This window comes from Synchiropus splendidus, chromosome 18 (genome assembly GCF_027744825.2).
Source record: "Synchiropus splendidus isolate RoL2022-P1 chromosome 18, RoL_Sspl_1.0, whole genome shotgun sequence".
NCBI lineage: Eukaryota > Metazoa > Chordata > Actinopteri > Syngnathiformes > Callionymidae > Synchiropus > Synchiropus splendidus.
Window position 1 is genome coordinate 13951211 of NC_071351.1, and position 21716 is coordinate 13972926.

The window sequence follows — 21716 nt, forward strand, 5'->3', positions numbered from 1 at the left end:
TTCATATCAGGAACTACCTTACCAACAACCAGCCACAGCTCACAAGATACAAGTCTTTCAGTGAATATGAATACAGTGAATTTGAGCTTGGGTTGCATAATAAGATAATAATAAGGTGTGTCTCAAAAGTAACTTTGCATCACCAACTTGATATCAGCAAAAACAAATAGAAATAAAAAAAAATAGAAATAACCTGCCTCTAGTTAGCACCTCTGAATAATAAACACTTCTGCAGATGCAAGTAACAATGAACCAGAAATTCAGCAGTGCAGGTGCATGACAATTTGCAGTTTGCAGAAAATGCTGATGTTTCAAATGTGAGCCATGTCTAATTACCCCAGGCAAAGTCCACAGTCGCGTTTCTCATCTATATAGCTGGTGTGTGTCTCAGTGAGCATGGGCCGTGGTGATCAATAACCGATCTTATCTGAACACAGATAATCCAGGCTGCAGGAAAAACATGACTCATTTGGTCTGACAACGTCCAAAGATGAAACCCGGCACTACTGGCCTTCGTGTGAAGCTACCCACTTTCGTGCTCATTGCTCAGGTGGTTTTTGTTGGTCTCTATGCTGCATTTGTGACCTATGACGACCAATCTGATGCCAAATTCCAGACCAATGAGAGCAATTCCATGGACAATGCTGTTTATAAGGATTATCCCTTTTTTGCGGACATACAAGTGATGATATTCCTAGGCTTTGGGTGTCTTCTGGCCTTCTTCCGACTCTACGGCTTTGGTGGGATGGTTTTTAACTTCCTTGTGGCTACTTTCTCCATCCAATGGGCTATTTTGGTGCAGGGCTACTTCCAGTTCAGCCATGATGGTAAAATCCACCTTGGGGTGATGAACCTCATCAATGCCGAGTTTGCTTGTGCTGTGGTGCTCATATCTTTCGGGGCTGTTCTTGGGAAAACCAGTCCTTTGCAACTGCTGGTCATGGCTCTGCTGGAAGTCCCAATATTTGCGGTCACTGAATGGGCGGTGCTGGAATATCTCAGAATAAACGATGCAGGAGGCTCGATTTTAATCCACATATTTGCATGCTATTTTGGTTTGGGTGTGACTTTTGTGCTGTACAGGCCAGCGCTAAAGGAAGGCCATGTGAAAGAAACCACCAGCTACCAGTCTGACATGCTCTCTGTGATGGGGACTCTGTTCCTGTGGGTGTTCTGGCCTTCATTCAACTCGGCATTGACCCTGAAAGGAGATGATCAGCACCGGGCCATCATCCACACCTTCATCGGTCTCTGTGCATCTACACTCACAGCCTTCGCTCTCTCAGCCATGTTGAATAAAAATGGAAAGCTGAGCATGGCTGACGTGCAGAATGTGACCCTAGCTGGAGGCGTCACAGTTGGTGCATCTGTGGATATGATGATATCACCTGCTGCAGCATATGCACTGGGAATGATGGGCTGCACGGCCTGCATGATAGGGTACAAGTACCTGAGTCCCTTATTAGCACGGCGCTTTAGGATTCAAGATCAGTGTGGAATACATAACTTGCATGGCATCACTGGACTCATATCTTGTGCTGCAGGAATCTGTGCCATACTAACAGCTGGTGAGGATGTTTATGGCCCTAGTTTGTATGAGATCTTCACCCACAGAGCCCCGGTAGAGGGAGACCCAAAGCTGTTGGACCTCCAGGTGTTGATACCAGGTTTGCAGCCTGGTCTAGGACGAACTGCCCGTGAGCAAGCTTTATTTCAGGTGGCAGCACTCTTCTCCACAATAGTAGTGTCAGCACTCGGTGGAGTCCTCACAGGCCTCGTCTTAAAACTGCCAATGCTCGCGCCACCATCGGACGATATGTGCTTTGATGATGATTGGTTTTTTGAGGTTCCTCCGGACTATGATTCTCCAGTGAAAGTACAACACTCCCTTTCTGTTGAAGATTCTGTTGTCTAATGCTTTGTATGCACAAAACACAGTTGGTTTAGAAATGTAGTCCATGAAATCAATCCAATGAAATCTCATTGTCACTCAGATATCATAGTAACCACTGTGTAACTAACAGGAGATTCTGGATAACCTGTTTGTTCAAACATTGAATATAAGTGTGTCAAAAATGCAGCAAATGGTTTACGATGAAACATGAAAGAGCTTTTTATAGACCAGAAATTAACAGTATGTTGGTGTCTCTTTCTGTTATACTATTTTTTTTCTTCCTACAACTACTTTTGCCAAAATCCCAACTACTGCCATGAGAGACAGTGTAGAAATTCTAAAAAATGTAATAGATGCTGATGCTTTGTGGTGACTCTCTCAAAATGTTTCACAATGAAGCCAACAATGTGTCAACAATGATCACCTCTGTTGAGATCAATTAAGTCTCAAATAGTTGTGAACAATGTCAGGGTACAAATACACAAAACTCGACAGAGAACACTTTGGGGACGACGTAATAATAAAGCTATCATAAAGAATAAGTGGCAAAGAACGTCATTGTTTGGAGTCTATTTTTCACAATCATAAGAGTAATTCTTCAGAGACCTGAAATTAGTCATCTCGACACAAGTAAACAGATTGCTGTTACATTGAGCTACCTGTAGATGGCAGTCGTGTGGTATCGTAGAGGACGTGAACCGCTGCAGAAGAAGACCGCGAAGAAGTCGGAAGGAGAACGTTCCAGACGAGGCCACGATTGTCGCCAAAGAAAACTTATATAACTCTTATATTTTGTCATTTGATCTTGGCTTTGTGTGATCTTCCAGGAGTATCTCGAGGAAATCGCATCGGCAGAAGCGAATTTGCCCGCGATTGACTACTCGGAACGCCATTTTGTCAACTTTACACGGTAACGTCAGTCTCTCGGCGCTCATGAGCTAGCCGAGCCTTGTTTGCTTCCTCACTGCGGCATCTTGTTCGTCTCGTCCGTCGTCTAATATTTCGAGGCAAATGCCACAAATGGATACACAATCGGTTGTGTTTTCCTGCGACGATTACCGCAGGGAATAATTTTAGTGGATCTGTGGCAAAATAAGGCCACTAACAGAATTGTATTGTGAAGGCCCGCGAGGTGCTCCACATTTGCTAATTAGCTTAGCACCAGATAAATGCGACGCGGAGTCTCGGCTTCACACTTAAATGGTTCCGAAACAATCGAGAACGGTCATCTAATTCCTTTGTTTAACGTTTACAGTTCATTCCATGCGTCTATGTTGTGATCTGGGACATCGCGTATGTTAAACTTAAGCTATTTTGCCACCGCATGAAACAGCGCGTCACAAAAGGTTTACGGACTTAGTATTAACATTTATTATCGTTTGTTTATTATTATTTGTTTATAAAATTAGAGAAGGTATGGTTTCGTTGATCGAAGGTAGAACAACGCTACTTTTTATTACATCGCCAAGTATCGTTGAATAGCAGAGCCCAAATACGTGTAAACTATAAAGATTTCAGCTTTGTTCGCACGTTGTTTATTTCTTCTGAGGTACCGCCTTTTATTTGGTTCCAGTTGCCGTTAAGTGTAACATAAAACCCATGGTTCAGTGTTTAACTCGGGAGCAGTGTCTCTCTATGGTCAATATTCTAATATTATCGTTACAATATCAACCACGTGCAGGTATTAATATGGTGCTTGATTTGCAGGATAATCATGGCAGATGACTTCGACGTGGAGGCCATGCTGGAGGCCCCATTCCGAAAGGTTGGTGGAAGTTGTTGGCCCACTTTCTGTTTGGATATTTTTTATTTTTTTTAACTTCAGCTGTTTTTTTTCTACTATAACAAAGTTTGCCTGAAATTTGTGTGGTGTGACTGAGAATTTAAAACACTACAGATTATAAATAAATCCACATCTATCTCTCTTTATAGACGTCCCTAATGATATCTCACCTCTACTCCCATGAATTCATCTTTGATTCCACTGTGAACTGTGAAAAAAAGGAAGGTAGTTATTGCGCATATACTGATGTACTGTGGTTCACTTTAGGACTAAAAGAGACTCGACCTAGAACATCCTTTCCCTATTGAGTTGCAACAAGGTGAATGCCACTGGTTAATAAGCCCATCTATTCCTGTCTAGCATTTGAGGCAGTATTTATATTTATATGAGAAATTATATTATTTTCAATGGGGTCCCCGTGAAATCCAATCATTGCGTTCATGTTACAATATGTCATGTGTGGTTACATACAGAATAGAACAGAAGCTATTGGACAAGATTATGAGAAACTATATTTAGTGACTGTTGAGCATCTTTCTCTTGAAAAATATTTTTTGTTTTGTTTTTCACACTTGTCTGCACAACATTGAATCGTTCTCTCTAAAAGCACTCACATTTTTGTAGCCAACCAATTCATACGAAGCCGCGTTTCAGAGTGTACTGTTATATCTTGGTTTCGTAAAACTTTCAGGAACCCGGTTCCCTCTCACCATAAATATGAATACTGCCTCTTTGCCGCAGTCAACTGTAATGTGTACCAGCATCTTGATTACTGCATGCTACACAACAACAAGAACACTGAATAATTTCTGGCTCTATGTAGTTCCATTGCATCAAGTCAGCAAATGTTTCTGAAGCTAATCTCTGAAAGACAAAAAAACTGACTATGCTCCATAAGACAATGGCAGATTAATATTTTTGTTTTAATTCCTTTTTTCTATCATTGATTTTTCTATCGGCATCAATATTACTAAGAAGTGTGAATCCCTGTTTGCTTCAGGGCAAGATGTGTGACAGAGGTGGCATCGAGCTCTTACAGTCCGAGAACGAAAATGGGTGAAGATCCCTGGAATGACATCAACCTCAAAGGATCACTTTTAGTGGCTGTGGCCATGCGTGGTCACATGATTAGGTCCAAATAGTCACATGGGTACGACCTGAGATGCGGGGATGGAGTGATGGAGATGACCCTTGCTGTTTTTATGTTGGGCTTCTGATATAATAAATACTAAGCAGTTTTATAATGTCAGAGTTGGGATGGGTTGATAATTGGGTCATAGATGGTCAATTTAAACTGTGAAAAGTTAAGTTTAATTATTAATTCTATATATTTGCATTTTTTTCTCTTGTCCCACCCCCACCCCTTTACCATGACGACTTAATGTTTCATCTACGTCCTCATGATGTTCTTCTATCAACCTTGCTAGGATGAGAACAAATCCTCTCATGCTAATGGCCACAATGACCACGGCAAGAAGTAAGTTCTGAAATTCCAATGTTTTTTGTTTTTTTTTTCAGCATCAGAGAAAACATATTCCTTCAGTAATGACATGTATTTCAGAAAAAGGAGGAGTAAAAGTCGTAGTCCCGGCTCTAGGAAGAGAAGGAGCCGTAGCAGGAGCCGAGATAGAAAGAAGAACAAGAAGAGAAGCAAGAGTCGCGAGAGGAGACGAAGCCGCAGTAAAGATCGCCGCCGCAGCCGTTCCCGAAGCAAAGAAAGGGCTGGTCGCTACAAAGCTCACCGGAGTCCTGTGTAAGTCCCCACCCCCCCCACCCCCACCCCCACCCCCGAGTTCTAGCTCAGCTCATGTTGCATCATTTTGTTTTTGAACAAATGCTTATAAAATTATCTTTTTAGGAAGAAACGTTCCAAAAGTCGCAGCCCATTCAAAAAAGAAAAGAGTCCTGTCCGGTGAGTTACTGGCAGTGGTCAAAATAATCTGCTGAAAAAAATATTTTTGGTTAATTTTAAACTTTGTCTTTCCAATAGGCAACCCATAGATAACCTGACCCCTGAAGAGAGAGACTCCCGCACAGTCTTCTGCATGCAGCTGGCAGCAAGAATCCGTGCTCGAGACCTGGAGGATTTCTTTTCTGCAGTTGGGAAGGTTGGTCTCTTTGGAAACGTGAATGTGCTAGGTTCTGGCGGGGATGTTTGACAACTTTGTTTTTGTCCACAGGTCAGAGATGTGAGGATGATCTCAGACAGAAACTCTCGCAGATCCAAGGGGATTGCTTATATTGAATTTGTGGAGGCTGCCTCTGTTCCACTGGCTATCGGACTGACAGGACAGCGACTGTTAGGGGTTCCCATCATCGTGCAGGCTTCTCAGGTAATGATGTTTCGGACAAAATATTGAAGCACATACAGTAGATGCTGTTTGTCCTTAACTAAAAGTTAACTTTGTAACTGACTTCAGGCGGAGAAGAACAGAGCTGCAGCCGCAGCCAACAATCTTCAGAAGGGAAGTACTGGTCCGATGCGACTCTATGTGGGCTCACTGCATTTTAATATTACAGAAGAAATGCTACGAGGAATTTTTGAGCCTTTTGGAAGAGTGAGTGTCTTGAATATACTTATCCATGTTTAGCCAATTGGTAGACATATTCGCTGATGTGGCCTTGCATTATTTCTTGCAGATTGAAGGAATCCAGCTGATGATGGACAGTGAGACAGGACGATCCAAAGGATATGGTTTCATCTCGGTAAGTATTTTTACTGGCAACTGTGTTGTCTCCTGGTGCCACTTTAACTGAACTGTTTGTGCTCAGTTTTCAGATTCTGAATGTGCAAAGAAGGCACTAGAGCAGCTGAATGGTTTTGAGCTGGCAGGACGGCCAATGAAAGTTGGGCATGTCACTGAGCGTTCTGATTCGTCGACTGCCAGTTCCTTCCTGGACAATGATGAGCTGGAGAGGACTGGTATCGACCTTGGAACAACCGGTCGCCTTCAGCTTATGGCTCGACTAGCAGAAGGTATTTTTGTTGCGGTCAACAGTGTTTACCAACGCTAAAATTCTATGTGACTTGTGTTTGTAGAGATCCATTTTAATGTTGCTGTATAGTAGAACTGTGCTATTGTGGTCTTCCAAACCTGCGATGCCTGTCAATTAAATATGGATCCCAGTTTGGTCAGTAAGAAGCACATTTTGTGTCCTTGCAGGAACCGGTCTGAAGATTCCTCCTGCTGCTCAACAGGCACTGCAGATGACAGGGTCCATACCTTTTGGGAATGTGCCTCCTCCAGCAGGTGAGTCGAGACTGGTAAACAATTTGCTCCATCATCCTTGTTGTCGTGGAAGATGTTGAATCCAATCTTTGCTCCTCAGCAACTCCAGCTCAGGCTCCTGCAATGAATCTTCCCTCACAGCCGCTGGCCACTCACTGTCTCCAGCTATCCAACCTGTTCAACCCACAAGCGTAAGGGCAACAATGTCAACCTTGGCTATCACTGACAGGCAAGCGTTTTGTATTTATGCCATCACTTTGTTTTTCTAGAGAAAACGATCCCACCTGGGCCAACGAGATCCAAGATGACGTGATCGAGGAGTGTAACAAACATGGAGGGATTGTTCACATTTATGTTGACAAGAACTCTGCTCAAGTAAGTTTTTTTTTTTTTTAATAATACAAGTGGCTCAGAATTAAAATTTCAGAAGAGGCTCCATGTTTCACAGAAATATGGCGATTTACTTCTGCCACAAGTTGAAATATCCCTGTCTTTTTTTCCTTTTTTTGCAGGGGAATGTGTATGTGAAGTGTCCCTCAATACCAGCAGCCATGGCAACTGTCAACGCTCTACACGGACGCTGGTTTGCAGGTGTGTATTGATGCTGGGAAAGGTTTTATTTTGTTCAACTAATATTTTGCTCTTCTTTCAGCTAAAATGATCACTGCGGCGTATGTTCCTCTACCAACGTACCACAACCTCTTCCCTGATTCAGTGACCGCAAAGCAGCTTCTAATGCCGACGCGTCGATAGTCAGACATTGAGCTCTGTGTAAATAATCGCATTTTTTCCATTACTTCAGTTAAACTGAAGCTGTGAAGCTAGTTGGCTGTGTGTGATCTTTCTCCATTTCATTTGTTGAGAAATAGTTGGTCTTGATTTTTTTTTTTTTTTTGCTTCAAACATGTTGTGGTTATGTGCAGTATCTATCATAAAGACATAACCAGCAGGTATTTACTCGTCTTTAAATATTGCTGTCTTGTTTGAATCAATACTGAGGTGGAAAGCCAATTTCAACTAATGTTTTGGCTCAAATGCCCTCCTCCTGCCCCCCACACCAAAATGTTCAGTTAAACGATTCTTTGTAACTTTTTACAGATGTAATTTCAGTTTTTGTATGAAAGCTCCAAATAAACTTTGACAAATTTGACATCTGACTTGTTTTCATACTCAAATGCTTTTAGCTAAGAAACTGTCCTGTTCAGAAACTGCATATACAGCAAAATCCTTTAGCTGTGGGTAAATAAAATGCCACTGTGACTTTGAGTTAGCAAGAGGCTTCAGTTTTCATTCCCAGGGCCGGCAGTACAAAAGAAAAAGCACGTGTACGTTAAAAAAACACTCGACAAGTTTTATGCATTGTGAACTTTATAAACAAAAAATACCCCAATAAACAAAACACCATTGACTTGACTGTCACTTAAATCCACAAAACTTTTCTTGGTCGACATCTGGAAGGAAAAATATTTTGACTGTTTAAGAAGACATGAGCGAAAACATGGGCTTTGAGTGGCAACATAATTGACAGGAAGCTGCAACAGAACCAAGAAACTTAATGCCCTTGAACACCAAGAGTTTCCTCATAACTGTGAATCCAACAAGTGTGGTGAGAGTGATGAGTAAAATGAACTGACCTGTCAGAGTTGGTCACTTCTCAGTGGGACATTCTTTGGCCTGGTGAGCCTGCAGGACAGCAATAGCCTCATCCACCTAGGGAGGAAGAAAATACATTTTATAATATAATTGAAGAAACAGAAATGGACTCACCTTGGCATGCAGCAACTCCTGCTCCTCCAGCATGTGAAGCAGCTCTGAGTTGTCTATTTCCAAAAGCATTCCGGTGATTTTCCCTGCTAGGTTTGGGTGAAGGGCATGGATGAGGGGATAGAGTCGTTCGCCTGTAACCCATGGGAGATCCAAGATGTTGAGTTGATTGAAAAGAATGAGGGCAAACTGAAGTTACCAAGAAGCTGTTTCTGGTCTATGAGTGGAGCTGCAGCCAACATGGTGGCTGTGAGCGGCTCATGGGCTTGAACCCGCACTGGTGGATCCATCAGAGGAGGTGGAGGAGGAGGTGGAACAACCTAAAGAGTAAGAACCAACAAGGACATCTGCCGTCAGCATGCATCTCCACTCAGGCAAAATTCCTCTACTATAGTTGCAAGTCGGTAGACCATCAGAGAATCAGACAGGAGACAAACCTGCAGTCTGGTAATTGGAGCAGGAACGGCAACTACATGCCGTGCGTTCCTCACTGCTGAGGAATACTTGTACTGGTTACTTCTGGTGACTGCTGGGATGTCCGTTCTCCCTCCGGCCGTCTGGGTCCCAATGTTGTCTGAGGGAAGATGAAAACTATCACAAATTAGACTCACCATTGAGAACAGGGTCTGGTGCGCACACCCACATGTCTTTTGTGAAGAAGTCGTAACACGGGGTGCCTGAGTAGAAGCCTGTCTGACTGTAGCAATGTGATTTGACCCTCGTCGAGTCAAAGAGCTGCTCACATACTGGCCTGCGTACGGACCTGCAACATGAAGATGAGTCATGTCGGTTAACAAGTGTCTGGCTTTGTGTGAAAATTGCTGTCGTCACCCTGGGGTCTCTGCGGTTGACCTGGACAGTGCGGGACTGATCGCACGTTTCCACCAGCATTGTGATTGTAGTAGGAGCGAGCTGGAGGCTGCAACAAACCATAGCCATAGAACGTAAAATGTGTGGAAATTTTTAAAATGCTACTCAATTCACACAACTCCAACCTGTGGCATGGTCATGTAGTATCCAGCTTGGTGGTAGGACTCGATGATGGGACTCGTCATGGTCCTCAAGGTTGCGAGTCTCTGCATGTACTTGTTGGTGAGGATAGCTTTACGCTCCTCACGTCTCTGAGCCAGAGCAACATACAGCGGCTTGGTCGTTACGATTCTTCCGTTCATTTCTGTCACGGCTTTCGTCGCCTCCTCAGGTGAAGAGAAACACACAAATCCAAATCCTCTGCTCTGGCCACCATCAGTCATCACCTGAAGCAGGTCAGAAATAGTCGTCACAATTCTTTAAACGGACCAGTCAACAAAACTGAAATACCTTGGCACTGGTGATTGTGCCGTAAGGAGCAAATTCATTGCGGAGTCGTTCATCATCGATGCCATCGTCCAAGTTCTTCACATAGAGGTTTACACCCTGAAATAAAAACATCCTCATACCTTCATTCTTCATACACTCAAGTTTCCAATGTAAAGGAAGAGACCATTGACAAAGCAATAGAGCTCTATAGCATCTCTATGTGGTCCATGTTCCATCAAGAATTAAGTTGGTGGTTAGATGCATAGAAAAATTCCAGCAAAATAGTAGTGATGCTAGTAGCGTTTTTGCCAAGTTGACACAGTCACGTGACTGTCTTAAAGCGATATGCACACCAACACGGGGAGTGCACTGTGAGCTCGGCGCGCACGTGCCAGCGCATCGGTGTTGTGGGACCCATCACTACTAAAAAGTTAAACATCATCACCTGATAGCGCTGGATGCGATCCTGCTTAATCTGCTCAAACTTGCGCTTGAGTTCTCCTTGACGCTCTGACCTCTTCTGAGCTCGGCCCACATATATGACTTTCCCATTGATCTCCTTTCCATTCATTTCCTCCACTGCCTAAGACAGTCGTGGATAGATGCAGCAGAATGTTAATCGAGGCTTGCATTAAAACGAGGTACATCATTTCCTGTTTGAGCCACGTGGCCTACCTTCTGAGCATCCTCATGGTTGGCAAAGTTTACAAAACCAAATCCACGTGAGCGACCTCTTTCGTCCTTCATCACCCGCACACTAAGGGTGGGCCCTGTGAAATCAGACCTTGATGAAGTAGGGCTAGAAACTTTGATTATGAGCGGAAGCAAAACATTTAAAAAAATAAATCTCAAGGAAATGACTATGTAAAGCAAAAATATGAAATGCAGGTATGCATGTATTCAAATAAACTTTTACCAAATGCTGCGAAGACCTCTTTCAATTTCTCATCAGAGTAGTCTTCTCCAAAGTTTTTGATGTAGACGTTAGTGAAATTCATAGCTTTGGACCCCAGCTCCATTTCTCTATCTTTGCGGGATTTGAAGTGGCCAACAAACCTGCAAATAATGAGGTGCATCATGAGAGAAGAACATCAATTTGAAAATGGATCAACATCATTGATAAGGATCCCAAAAAATAACATATTCAGTTCAGACTTTCCATCAAAAGTCTGAGAGCAAGAAAGAGCATGTGCTACACCCTTTGTTGTTGGTGACAGTTGAATCAGTAACTATTGAGATGAACATACAAGTTTACATGTGGGAACTAGGTTGACATATTTAAACTCACACTTTACGGTCATTGAGCAGCATTCCATTCATGGTTTCAATGGCTCTATTTGCAGCTTCCTGAGTCTCAAAGTGAACAAACCCATAGCCCTTTGAGCCGCGCTCATCACAAACAACCTGTACGAAAACAAGAGGCAAATCGACATACCATCAAATTATTGTAAAAAAATTATTAGAAATAAATTGAACTACTGAACAACTAATCTTACCTTGCAGGACAATATATTACCAAAAGCAGAAAAGGTGTCATACAGTGCTTTGTTGTCTATTGAGTCATCCATGTTTTTGATAAAGATGTTACCCACACCGGACTTCCTAAGTCCTGGGTCACGCTGAGACCACATGATTCGAATTGGGCGACCCTTGAGAACGTCGTAGTTCATTGTGTCCAAAGCGCACTCAGCTGTAATAATAATGTGTCAAAATATCAATGTGATTTTGATTATACATGTGATCATTCACCATCAGCTGGCTGCTGGAAGTTTATGTAGGCATATCCCAGAGATCTGCGGGTGATGATGTCACGACACACACGGATGGACATAATGGGTCCGGCAGGAGAGAACTTCTGGTACAACATGGCTTCTGTCACATCAGGATGTAAGTCGCCCACGTAGAGGGAAGCAAGTGTGTACGCTGGTCCAGTGGTGTTCATCTCAGACTGGTCCTGGTTCACGCACACAATAATGACCCAGTCATTACATATTATCAAAATCAAAGATGCCTCGCCTCCCATTTGTTGAGAAGACTTTTTGAAGACTGAAGTTTATTGGATAATGATGATCGGATTATGATCACAAAAATTACAAGATATTTACTTCAAACATCAAATACATTCACCTCATCAGACAATTAATGAAAGTATATTTCTTTTTTTCCAGCCAGACATCCGTATATGCCCATCTGTTATTACAATTTGGTTTGAAAAAACTACAACTGGACGATCAACCAGCTATGCAGTCACTACTTGTTCATTTTTGTGTGCGTTTATTCCCGAAAAAGTGACCTGCTTTTGCTTCTTGTTGCATCCGACCCCGTACATTTAGCATTAAGCCACACATTTCGAACTTGAAACATACATTCAATTAGGTATTTCAGTGCGCGCCAATTGAATCTCCGAGTCTTTTTATGGACTGTAAATCGTCCCACTGTCAAAACAAACTAAAGTTACAGAGAGAGTGGAAGGTAAACTTGTGACATAAACAACCGTCATGATGCTAGCGGCTATTCTCGCTCTACTTTCCTTAGGAGTGACCATGAAACCGAGGTTGCACTTGTTTAACTCACCCTCAAATGGAAGGGATAATCACAGGTCTATGTATCCAGTACAGGGGTGACTTGAAGAGGTTTTAAATTAATAGCATTTACGAACTCCACGTGCGGGTCGACTTTAATTAACGTGAAGACACCTGCAGCGTCCGCCGCGCGCGCATTAACCTCAATTATACGTAAACAGGCGTCGATAATCAAAGTATCATTGCGCCAGGGAAAATAGTCCTCAAAGAAATGAAATAGTTCGCTGTTCTGCTTTTGTTTTCATAAAGAAAAGAAATATTAACCACGCAAATAAATTAGAGTCCAGACTTTAGGCTAAGCATGGACCTCTCATTTTGTTATTCCAACTTTTAATGCTGCAGAGACGGATTACATTATCCTGTATTCAACTCTAAAGAAGGCAGAGTAAAGGAATCCCACCATGACTTTCGGTCACACTAGTTGAAGGAAATGAAGTAACACCAATAGGCTCGCTGATGATCAAATAATCCTCGACAAGTGTGTATCTTAAACGGAACTTTATTTCACTGAATGGTCTTTGACACTTTCCTATTTCTTACATGTAGAGTGAAACTAGAATGGTTTAAAGATACATAAACACAAAGCTAGAATTACACCAACCATTGTTTATCTCCATGTTTGTCGTTGCTTTTTTTTTCCAAGAGCTATTCTAAATTTTCACAACCACGTGTGTGCACTGGGTAATAGAGTTACAGAAGCAAATTTAGCCATAAGACTTGTCAGTAAAAACAAAGCGAGTAGATATCTGATATACAGACAGGCTTCGTTCCACATTCACTAACTGCGTTTTCATCAAGCATAAGCTGACCTATGAGACCATAAGTCACACAAGCCACCTTAAACAGCAGTTGGTTTTTTTTAAACAATTTTCAAACATGTTTTCTGGTCTGACTCTTTATAAAAACAACCAACGCTGCCCGCGGAGAAAGGATATGGGCTGCAAGAGAAAGCCAGAAGTAACCGTTTGTTGTTGTTTTTTTATGTAGACACAACCGCATTGAGAGAAAAATAATTTTCAAGCAGGTTTCATACAGTGTGGAAAGACATTTTCAATTAACATCAATATAAGATTACTTCAGGTTTTGAACATATAGATGATAGTCAATCTTGCAAAAGAACATAAAACCACATTGGCGCACGAACAATTTTAAATGTACTGAAACCAAGCAGCACATCAACAGTGAGTTAACTACGAAGGCAAATCCAACTTGAATAAAACTGATTCAAAGTGCCTTTTCTAAATGCCTAAAACAAAGGAATGTCTTCAGTCTCAACAATATCACCATGGCAATTTAAGGGGTCCCTTAAAACGTTCCTTAATGTGTACTTGTGGTTAGGTAGCATTACATAAAGATGTCAGTGTCACGATACGGCCTGCCTCCTTTCTGTATGAGCCCACAGCAGAATTGCAGATGGTTGAACACCGAATAATTTGTATCAGTTGTTTAAAAAAAAATGTTTTGGGGCTGTGAAGGAAATGTATGGAGCCCCTAGGGGGACACGACCAAAAAAAAAAAAAAAAAAAAGAAGTTTTGCGCCAAAATATAACGCAAGATCTTTTGCGAGATCTTGCAATATATTTTGGCGAGATCTCACAATACTGTGACGTTCTGGGTTTATGCTACTGTTCCTTTAAGAGTTCAATGGTGACAAGTGACTGAGTGTGGAGCGGGATGTTGCGCTGGGGCTGAGAGAGAGTTCTGTTTTTTGGGAGTTGTTGAGGAGAGCGAGGAGCTGCAATTGTTTCTGTTTTCTGGAGACCACTACACAGTGTTTGAGTGAAATAAAAGAAGAAACTACACTACGGAATGGCTGTTTTCGTCTACTACTAGCAGACGCTACAATACTTTTGCAAGATCTCACGCTGTTCAAATGTATTGATTCTGCTGTGAGAAGTAGAGGAGTCATAGAGGATGACCTGACACTGATTTCAAAACCATGCTTCATAGATAGATAGATAAATAGATAGATAGATTGATAGATAGATACTTTATTAATCTCCGAAGAGAAATTCCCAGTACTGTATGTCCTCATATTTTAGTCCAATTTCGAAATAAAATTCAATGAAACTTTCCCACGGATGCGGACTCGCCATCGTTATGGTTGTTTAATCCAGAAGTAGTTACGACATCACTCCAAACTAGTATTTTTTTTTGCTTCTCTTTTTTTTTTGGTTGGTCATGTCCCCTTAGGGGCTCCACAGAAATGTAACACCTACCATCACAGTGCTCGGAAATCAACTGCTAGCTCAATTACCATACATTAAAACCTGTAAATATCATGAGGAATCACAAATAATAAAAGTAACATAAAAAAATGAGGGATTCAAAAAGCAAAAACTAGCCAGGACAGAGGAATATGGAAGGACGATTAAATTCACAACACCTTCCCTCCCCCCGAACCAGTCACACAAATATCTTTCGAAGTCGGACGTGCTCGCTCGCAGACGCACACACACATACACAGGAAGCCAACAAAAACAGCAACATGGACTCACTAATCTATACGTTACCACAAAGTGACTGAATTGGCTAAAATTACCCTGTCACCTAGCAGAGAGGGGTAAACTAGTTAAGCAATTCAGGCTGCTTGTCATACAGAAGAGGGCGGGGCTGATGGAGTGGAGGGGGATGTATATAAGCTGTCTGTGTTTAAGATAAGAGTGTAGGTGGATTAACAGTGCAATTCCATTAGTTTTCCCCTTCGCCGGTCTCTCCCTCATCGCCCTGGTTTTCTGATGTCCACAGCTGTCGATGAAAAAAGACACGCAGTTTAATACAACGAAGCAAAAGAGCTAAAATCTTCAAAACTCACAGTCAGGTTGTCCCTTAGTAGTTGCATGATCAGGGTGCTGTCTTTGTACGAGTCCTCGTTCAAGGTGTCAAGCTCAGCGATGGCTTCATCAAATGCCTGCAACACAAACTCAACATTAGGGACCTGTGCTTAAAATAAAGCAAGAGGCAGAATTGGAAATGAGTTACGACTCCTACCGCCTTGGCCAGACTGCAGGCCTTGTCTGGGTTGTTTTGGATTTCATAATAGAAGACGGAGAAGTTGAGGGCAAGGCCGAGTCTGATGGGGTGTGTTGGCTGCATCTCTCCCTTGCTGATGTCAAAAGCTTGCTGGTACGCCTGCTGGGAATTTTCCACCGTGTCTATAAGGCGTAAAGTGAGAATCAAATTTACAATTAGAGCGCGTTTCAATGCACTTCGTCGTCTGCATCCACTTGGGGGAGCAGTGGTCACATTTGGGACTATGAGCAGATAAGTGACAATTACAAAGAGATGTATGTAATTATTCTAACAGGATAATTCAATTTTGGACGTTATAAGGCGGAACAACATGTATTAATGTTATATACCTCATGGATTTCATCTGAACTCATCTTCATGAGTCCATGCATTCTAACGCAGGCTTTCTGGTGATGATACAGATTTTTGTTTTCTCACCCTTCTTGGCATCTCCAGATGCGACTTCAGACAGGTATCTATAGTAGTCGCCTTTCATTTTCAGATAGAAGACTTTGCTTTCAGCAGAGGTGGCATTGGAAATAAGGAAGTTGTCAAGTAGCCCCTGCAAGAAAAACATCAAAGTCAGTTGTGTCACTCAGAAACACATACTCAACAAAGGCACCAATAACTTACCAGCACATCATGGCAGATCTCCTGCAGCTCCGCCTCAATCTTCTCCCGGTACTCACGGGCCATTTGCTGTTTCTTGTCGTTGCCCTCGGTCTTCTGCTCAATGCTGGAGATGACACGCCAGGATGAGCGGCGAGCTCCCACAACATTCTTGTAGGCAACGGAGAGGAGGTTGCGATCCTCGTTGGACAGCTCGGCGTTTTGCTCCGTCACAGACTTCATGGCTGCTGCCATGTCATCGTAGCGCTCAGCCTGCTCAGCAAGCTTGGCCTTCTGTACCAGGTCGCTCTTATCCATTTTCTAGACTGAGGGAAAGATAACAGAGAATTAGTGTTGCATGAAGTGGTTGACAATCATTGGACTGTTTCTGTGTTGACTACTGTAAATGTGATGTCACTTAGCATCATTTAAATTTTTCTGCTCCGTAGATATATACATATATATATATATTATATATATATATTTTGGTTTTAGCCACGTAGTAATCATGTAACTATCATGTGTGCGTTATTACATATTTAGACACGATCGTTCTGAAGGATATATATATATATATATATATATATATATATATATATATATATATATATATATATATTCTGTTAAGTCACAATAGACCATAAAGTTACCAAGTATCGAACACTGGGCCCACAGGCAAGTGGGTCAGCCATACAACTGCTAATGCTAAGCAGCTAACAAATGACAGCGCCCTTCGATCCCATTTAAATCCACGCCATACCCTTATTTCCGACGCCAAATCAAACCACTAATGGTGTTTTTCTTGCGTATGTTCTAGAAAACCGACGTGTGAGAGTCGATCCCAGCGACAATTCGGGGCAGCGAAGCCTGCTGGATCAGGCTTTAATATCATCCCATTAATAGCAGCGTTAGCTCGATACATTCAGCCCATCTGCACATACATTCGAGTAATAAACGCGATCCATCCAGGCTTGTTTTGATCGTTCCTGCCTCCTGGTTCGGATCACAAGAATTTCTCCGATCTCTCGCAGCAAGTGCACCTCTGTTGGACCGCTATCTAACGGTTCCGCTGCCACAGCTAGGCCGGAGCATGCAACGCCTGGATTTATTGCATTAAATTCGCTCGGTGTAGCAGCAAATCAGATGGAACTATTAACGAACAAACTGTCATGGTTTCAGCGCGACCATATTCGATTGTGCTTGGTTGATAAAGGGCAGATGCAATCCGGCCCGCCCAGGCTGCAGAGCCTGTCAGAACAAAGTGTCATGGAATCCCAGCGTCGGTTAGCTCACGGCTAAAGGCTGCCTAGAATCCGCAGCGGATTCTGAACGCCACTGCTCAAACAGCACCCAACACCTGCCACTGACGAATGACTAACGCCTTTATCGTGCTTTTTTAATAACGCAGCGGTGACGAGACTTACAATATTGGCGACTTTGAGTCCTGCTTTTATGCTCTCTGGTGCAGCCTCCGTCCTCCGTCTGGCTCAGCGTATCTCACAGGGTAGTACCACTTCCGTTACACTGGCACTTGCAGTTCCTCTCACATCTGCCTTACGTAATGCTCACACATAAAACACCACGATGAAAATGCTTTCATGGACAGAAGATGGTGAAGGATTGTTTAAATGGCGTTCTACACCAGGTATAAATCACCGCACGTCAGGCTGCAGGTGCATGAGCCTCTATTGTTGATGAATCATTATCATGCAGTTACATATCTTCTGGTAATGATTCTCTCAATGAGCTTGGAGCTTGTCCCAGCTACATCAGGTGAGAGGCAGAGGAGATCCTGGACTCGTTGCTTCTCCATATATATATATATATATATATATAGTGTATTGTCTCATACATATATCTCATATATATCAAATGTTGCTTTATTTTCTCATGTTTTTTCATAGTCATTTCAAGTCCAATCTGTGCATGGCTTTTTAAAAAATAATTTCTCAACTCTTGCACTGCTCTATTTATCAAAATGTTATTTTTGTAATGACAGCACTGTCATTACTGGGATACTTCAACAATGTGAGGCCAAACAGAAGGTTAAAAAAAAAAAACACACACAACAGCTTTGTGCTAACCCTAACTTAAATATATATATTTTTGCTCCAACAAAGTAGATTTGTCATAAATTTATTGTTCTACATTATGATAAAATAATTAATATTTGTATTCAATAACATTAAACAACTCATAAAGGTAACCATTTTGTCACCAGTAGAGATGTTCAAAATACATTTTTGTTCAGATTAATTTACTTTTCATTTTAAGCGTTTGACCTCGTTTAAGAAACAAGGTCAAAGGTCAAGGCCACACGCATTTATAGGTCAAGCAGGGATTGAGTGTTTTGCGCATGGACACGTTAGCCCCTAAGGTGCTTACGAACACTGGAGCTCTGACAGTGAGACACTTTTCTGTCTTTAAGTAACAGCTCAACAAGCCTCAGTGGCATGTTGCATTAAACATGAAAAACTATATTTAGTACAAAATCAATCAATGAACAAACTAATATTTGTTTGCAGAACTGTACAGTGATTCCTGTACTAGTTATATTTTACAAAAAATTCTTAAATTAGGTAAAGCAGCTTTAATGTAACACAACAATGTGTCTTGTGTGATGTGAGGTAGAGCATGAGTTGTGTGGCCTAGCAGGGAATCAAAATTTGGATGTTGATGAGGTCCTGCAGAAAATAAGGATAGCAGTGTTTTGGTGTGTGACAGTTGCAGCAGAGGACATGGTGTGATAGACTGGGTGTGAAATCACTCTAGTGGGCGGGGGTATGAATGAGAAAGCTGTTTCCCATTAGTGCTTCCATCTCTTGTAAACACTGAGAGGCTGCTGGTTGCTGATTCTGGCCGGCTCTCTTCAGATATCCTGTCTTTCGTCTTGTTTTCATGTCCCCACAATGTTTTTGGCATGATTTTCAGCCTCCCCAGAGGAACGTTCACTTATATTACAAAGAGCAAAACAATTTCTGAACAACGTGCAGCAGTTTGCTGGAAATAAATGTAAAAAAATGTGGGGCTGTAACAGGAGAGAAGCAAAGTCAAAAAACAGAGTAGTGAGTTGGAGTTTCCTTTTCTGACTTGGCAGATATAATGCAGCTTAATAACAGAAAAAAAGGGGTGGAAAATTTCTGGGGTCATTTGTACCTCAGATGGGAGCCTTGCGGACCATTCAGTCGTCACACCAGCCACTGAGAAGATGGAGTCGTTCACCACTTTGATTTTCATTTCTACAATAACCCCCTGGATGCTTGCCACCGTGGGACACGGGGAATTTATGGAGGCAAGGAAGCCGAAGGTACAGTACTTCTTGATGTTGCTATTGGAAGGAACATGAAGAGATTTCTTCTTTCAGAAAGGGATGATAAACATCTCCAATGACGAGACCCCTCCTGACATGGTTATCGATCAAGTCGCGGCACCTCCAGCTAAAGGTAGGATGTTTTTAAACCACTAAAAGACTCTTTGTGGGTTACGCAACACTTTCCTGAGCACATTTTTGTGAATGTAGCTAAAGAGCATATTACATAATGAGGCACTGATGACTTGTCCTCATGTGAACTTTGAGCAGTGACACAGCGGGGAGAGTTGAATTCAAACTGAATGATCTACCACCAGAGCTCCCGACCTGTCTGCTGTGTGTGTGCCTGAGTGGATCTGTTTACTGCGAGGAGGTGTCACCTGAGATGTCGACTGTCCCCGCCCTGCCGAAGGAAACGACGTACCTCTACGCCCGATTCAACTCAATCAGGAAAATCAGAAACAGAGACTTTGCAGACGCCAGTATGGTCATAATCATAGTTGAAAGTATCAGACAAAGTCCTGACTTTTGATTCATGATTTTCCAGCCACTTTAAAAGTCATCGACCTCACTCGGAATCTCATCAGTGAAATTGAAGATGGCGCGTTCTCCAAACTCACCAATCTTGAGGAGCTCCTGCTCTCAGACAATCAGCTGACCAAGCTCCCGACACTTCCCACCAAACTGTCCACGTTCAACGCCAACTTCAACAGGCTCACCACCCAGGGTGTGAAGTCCAATGCCTTTAAGGTAAATTGCTTGAAAGGACTTATGAATATGATGGATGAAAATAGTTATTTAAACCAGCATCTGTCTTAGAAACTCACCAGACTGGCTCATCTTTACCTTGGAGACAACGAGCTGAAGGCCGTGCCTCTTCTGCCAGAGTCTCTTCGGGCGGTTCATCTTCAAGTAAGTTCATCAAAAAGCCTTCGGTCGATCGCTAAATTATTGTTTGACCTCTGCCGTCTCTCGCAGAACAACAAGATTACCACCATAACAGATGAGACCTTCTGTAGAGGTAACAACAGCCACTACATCAGGACCAACTTGTACGAGGTCAGGCTGGATGGGAATCCCCTCCAGCTGTCCAAGTACCCCAACAGCTTCATTTGCTTACAGACTCTACCAGTCGGATGGTACTAACACAATGTCATAACAAAAAACACATTACTGTCAAGTATTTACAATTTAATATTATAAACATATACTGTTGTACAGAGAGGCGGTAGTCTGCATGCAGTCTTCATTAGACAAGTGTAACCTTCTTGACTCAGCCATAGAGTTCATTGTGTAGTGACTGTCCATGTTCTTCATCACCTCAAACACATGTTACAATGAGGGCAATACCAACAATAAAACTGTATGTGTGAAATGATGTTCTCTCCTTGATTCAAGAAGCAGTTTGTTCCGAACAGACCCCCTCAGCGTGTGAGGTCCAACCAGAGGCCATTCACTTCTCAGGAACATTCAAATCCTCTTCTATTCTCCTCGCGTACTGTCGCTCTGATTGTTTTCGTCTGTAGACATCATCTGGGGAGAGAAAAGCAGAGTTTCATTTTGCAGCCACGGAGACCGTTTTTAACTTAAAAGGTTCTAAATCTGAATCAACGCCGAGTTTAACCTTAGTTTGACGGTGAGTTGTCTAGTCATTACTGCTGCAATGATGTAGAACAACACCAGGAGGAGACATCACTAAATAATACAAGGAAAATATAGGGGGGGCCACGACGGCTCAAAGAACATAATATGTTCCTGAGGTTCAAGTTCAAACTGATGAATACCATTGACACATCGTGTATGACGTCAAAGTTTACTGTATCCGGGTTTAGACAAACAATTTTTGTTAAAATGCGTTTATCGCCCAGTGACTTCGGTACCAAGAGCATTTCATGGCAATAATTAATAAACAAATCACAACACATTTGAGCACCTGACACTTACAGAAAGTCTCTTTCCCCATTCGCACATTGATCATGATCCACTCCATGACTCCTCCAATGCAAAAGAAAACGGGTAGAAATCTGTACATCCCAAGGCGTTTCTTCCCCGGGACCAGACTCAATAAATATCGCAGTCTCTCGCTCCTCGAGAACATTTTAATTCCACTATAGCTTCTGTTTGTCCTCTGTGGACGTTACAACATGGAGCATGCTTGGGTGCGCTCGGTTATACAACACAACGGAACAATCTTAGGAGGAGTTCGCTGGAAACTAAACGCTGGCGATGAGCG

At 42.3% G+C, this 21716-nt stretch overlaps 6 protein-coding genes across 6 annotated transcripts; 3 read left to right on the forward strand and 3 right to left on the reverse strand.

The window, feature by feature from the left end:
- The first annotated feature begins 29 nt into the window (after positions 1–29).
- Positions 30–2415, forward strand: rh50 (Rh50-like protein). Its single transcript, XM_053848410.1, has one exon. The coding sequence runs from the start codon at positions 491–493 to the stop codon at positions 1913–1915; it is 1425 nt and encodes a 474-aa protein (XP_053704385.1). The 5' UTR covers positions 30–490; the 3' UTR covers positions 1916–2415.
- A 168-nt stretch (positions 2416–2583) lies between these two features.
- Positions 2584–8057, forward strand: rbm39b (RNA binding motif protein 39b). Its single transcript, XM_053848409.1, has 15 exons — positions 2584–2804; positions 3602–3659; positions 5105–5154; positions 5239–5430; positions 5536–5589; positions 5668–5785; positions 5858–6010; positions 6098–6235; positions 6318–6383; positions 6450–6654; positions 6842–6928; positions 7008–7098; positions 7177–7282; positions 7420–7498; positions 7560–8057. The coding sequence occupies exons 2-15, from the start codon at positions 3609–3611 to the stop codon at positions 7658–7660; spliced, it is 1491 nt and encodes a 496-aa protein (XP_053704384.1). The 5' UTR covers positions 2584–2804; positions 3602–3608; the 3' UTR covers positions 7661–8057.
- A 208-nt stretch (positions 8058–8265) lies between these two features.
- On the reverse strand, positions 8266–12898 carry pabpc1l (poly(A) binding protein, cytoplasmic 1-like). The gene is made up of 16 exons (XM_053848682.1): positions 12545–12898; positions 11720–11924; positions 11467–11660; positions 11259–11374; positions 10887–11026; positions 10646–10740; positions 10416–10553; positions 9992–10087; positions 9667–9927; positions 9503–9590; positions 9315–9434; positions 9109–9245; positions 8871–8991; positions 8675–8805; positions 8542–8617; positions 8266–8358 (listed from the first exon to the last, which is right to left on the reverse strand). Exons 2-15 carry the CDS (start codon positions 11910–11912, stop codon positions 8555–8557), a joined length of 1893 nt encoding a protein of 630 aa, XP_053704657.1. The 5' UTR covers positions 11913–11924; positions 12545–12898; the 3' UTR covers positions 8266–8358; positions 8542–8554.
- A 135-nt stretch (positions 12899–13033) lies between these two features.
- LOC128749269 (14-3-3 protein beta/alpha-1) lies at positions 13034–17744 on the reverse strand. Its single transcript, XM_053848684.1, has 6 exons — positions 17598–17744; positions 16198–16499; positions 16003–16126; positions 15544–15707; positions 15368–15463; positions 13034–15300 (listed from the first exon to the last, which is right to left on the reverse strand). The coding sequence occupies exons 2-6, from the start codon at positions 16489–16491 to the stop codon at positions 15244–15246; spliced, it is 735 nt and encodes a 244-aa protein (XP_053704659.1). The 5' UTR covers positions 16492–16499; positions 17598–17744; the 3' UTR covers positions 13034–15243.
- On the forward strand, positions 16764–21015 carry LOC128749268 (mimecan-like). Its single transcript, XM_053848683.1, has 6 exons — positions 16764–19480; positions 19538–19616; positions 19801–19965; positions 20031–20233; positions 20303–20395; positions 20462–21015. Exons 1-6 carry the CDS (start codon positions 19382–19384, stop codon positions 20627–20629), a joined length of 807 nt encoding a protein of 268 aa, XP_053704658.1. The 5' UTR covers positions 16764–19381; the 3' UTR covers positions 20630–21015.
- On the reverse strand, positions 20651–21636 carry LOC128749270 (small integral membrane protein 4). Its single transcript, XM_053848685.1, has 2 exons — positions 21428–21636; positions 20651–21016 (listed from the first exon to the last, which is right to left on the reverse strand). The coding sequence occupies exons 1-2, from the start codon at positions 21579–21581 to the stop codon at positions 20937–20939; spliced, it is 234 nt and encodes a 77-aa protein (XP_053704660.1). The 5' UTR covers positions 21582–21636; the 3' UTR covers positions 20651–20936.
- Between the last annotated feature and the right edge of the window lie 80 nt (positions 21637–21716).

What these genes read in the sequence shown, in the direction of transcription:
- LOC128749270 (XM_053848685.1), bottom strand. Translation starts at nt 21,581, where the DNA reads ATGTTCTCGAGGAGCGAGAGACTGCGATATTTATTGAGTCTGGTCCCG. An exon ending in AATGGGGAAAGAGACTTTCT is followed by an intron (nt 21,017 to 21,427) that starts GTAAGTGTCAGG and finishes TTCTCTCCCCAG; the next exon opens with ATGATGTCTACAGACGAAAA.
- LOC128749269 (XM_053848684.1), bottom strand. Translation starts at nt 16,491, where the DNA reads ATGGATAAGAGCGACCTGGTACAGAAGGCCAAGCTTGCTGAGCAGGCT. An exon ending in AGATCTGCCATGATGTGCTG is followed by an intron (nt 16,127 to 16,197) that starts GTAAGTTATTGG and finishes TTTTTCTTGCAG; the next exon opens with GGGCTACTTGACAACTTCCT. An exon ending in TACTAAGGGACAACCTGACT is followed by an intron (nt 15,301 to 15,367) that starts GTGAGTTTTGAA and finishes TTTCATCGACAG; the next exon opens with CTGTGGACATCAGAAAACCA.
- pabpc1l (XM_053848682.1), bottom strand. Translation starts at nt 11,912, where the DNA reads ATGAACACCACTGGACCAGCGTACACACTTGCTTCCCTCTACGTGGGC. An exon ending in AGAGGTCTTCGCAGCATTTG is followed by an intron (nt 10,741 to 10,886) that starts GTAAAAGTTTAT and finishes CTGATTTCACAG; the next exon opens with GGCCCACCCTTAGTGTGCGG. An exon ending in TCAACCGCAGAGACCCCAGG is followed by an intron (nt 9,435 to 9,502) that starts GTGACGACAGCA and finishes TTCATGTTGCAG; the next exon opens with GTCCGTACGCAGGCCAGTAT.
- rbm39b (XM_053848409.1), top strand. Translation starts at nt 3,609, where the DNA reads ATGGCAGATGACTTCGACGTGGAGGCCATGCTGGAGGCCCCATTCCGA. An exon ending in TTTTTGAGCCTTTTGGAAGA is followed by an intron (nt 6,236 to 6,317) that starts GTGAGTGTCTTG and finishes TATTTCTTGCAG; the next exon opens with ATTGAAGGAATCCAGCTGAT. An exon ending in GAATGTGCCTCCTCCAGCAG is followed by an intron (nt 6,929 to 7,007) that starts GTGAGTCGAGAC and finishes TTTGCTCCTCAG; the next exon opens with CAACTCCAGCTCAGGCTCCT.
- LOC128749268 (XM_053848683.1), top strand. Translation starts at nt 19,382, where the DNA reads ATGGAGTCGTTCACCACTTTGATTTTCATTTCTACAATAACCCCCTGG. An exon ending in TGGAGGCAAGGAAGCCGAAG is followed by an intron (nt 19,481 to 19,537) that starts GTACAGTACTTC and finishes TTCTTCTTTCAG; the next exon opens with AAAGGGATGATAAACATCTC. An exon ending in CAGAGACTTTGCAGACGCCA is followed by an intron (nt 19,966 to 20,030) that starts GTATGGTCATAA and finishes ATGATTTTCCAG; the next exon opens with CCACTTTAAAAGTCATCGAC.
- rh50 (XM_053848410.1), top strand. Translation starts at nt 491, where the DNA reads ATGAAACCCGGCACTACTGGCCTTCGTGTGAAGCTACCCACTTTCGTG.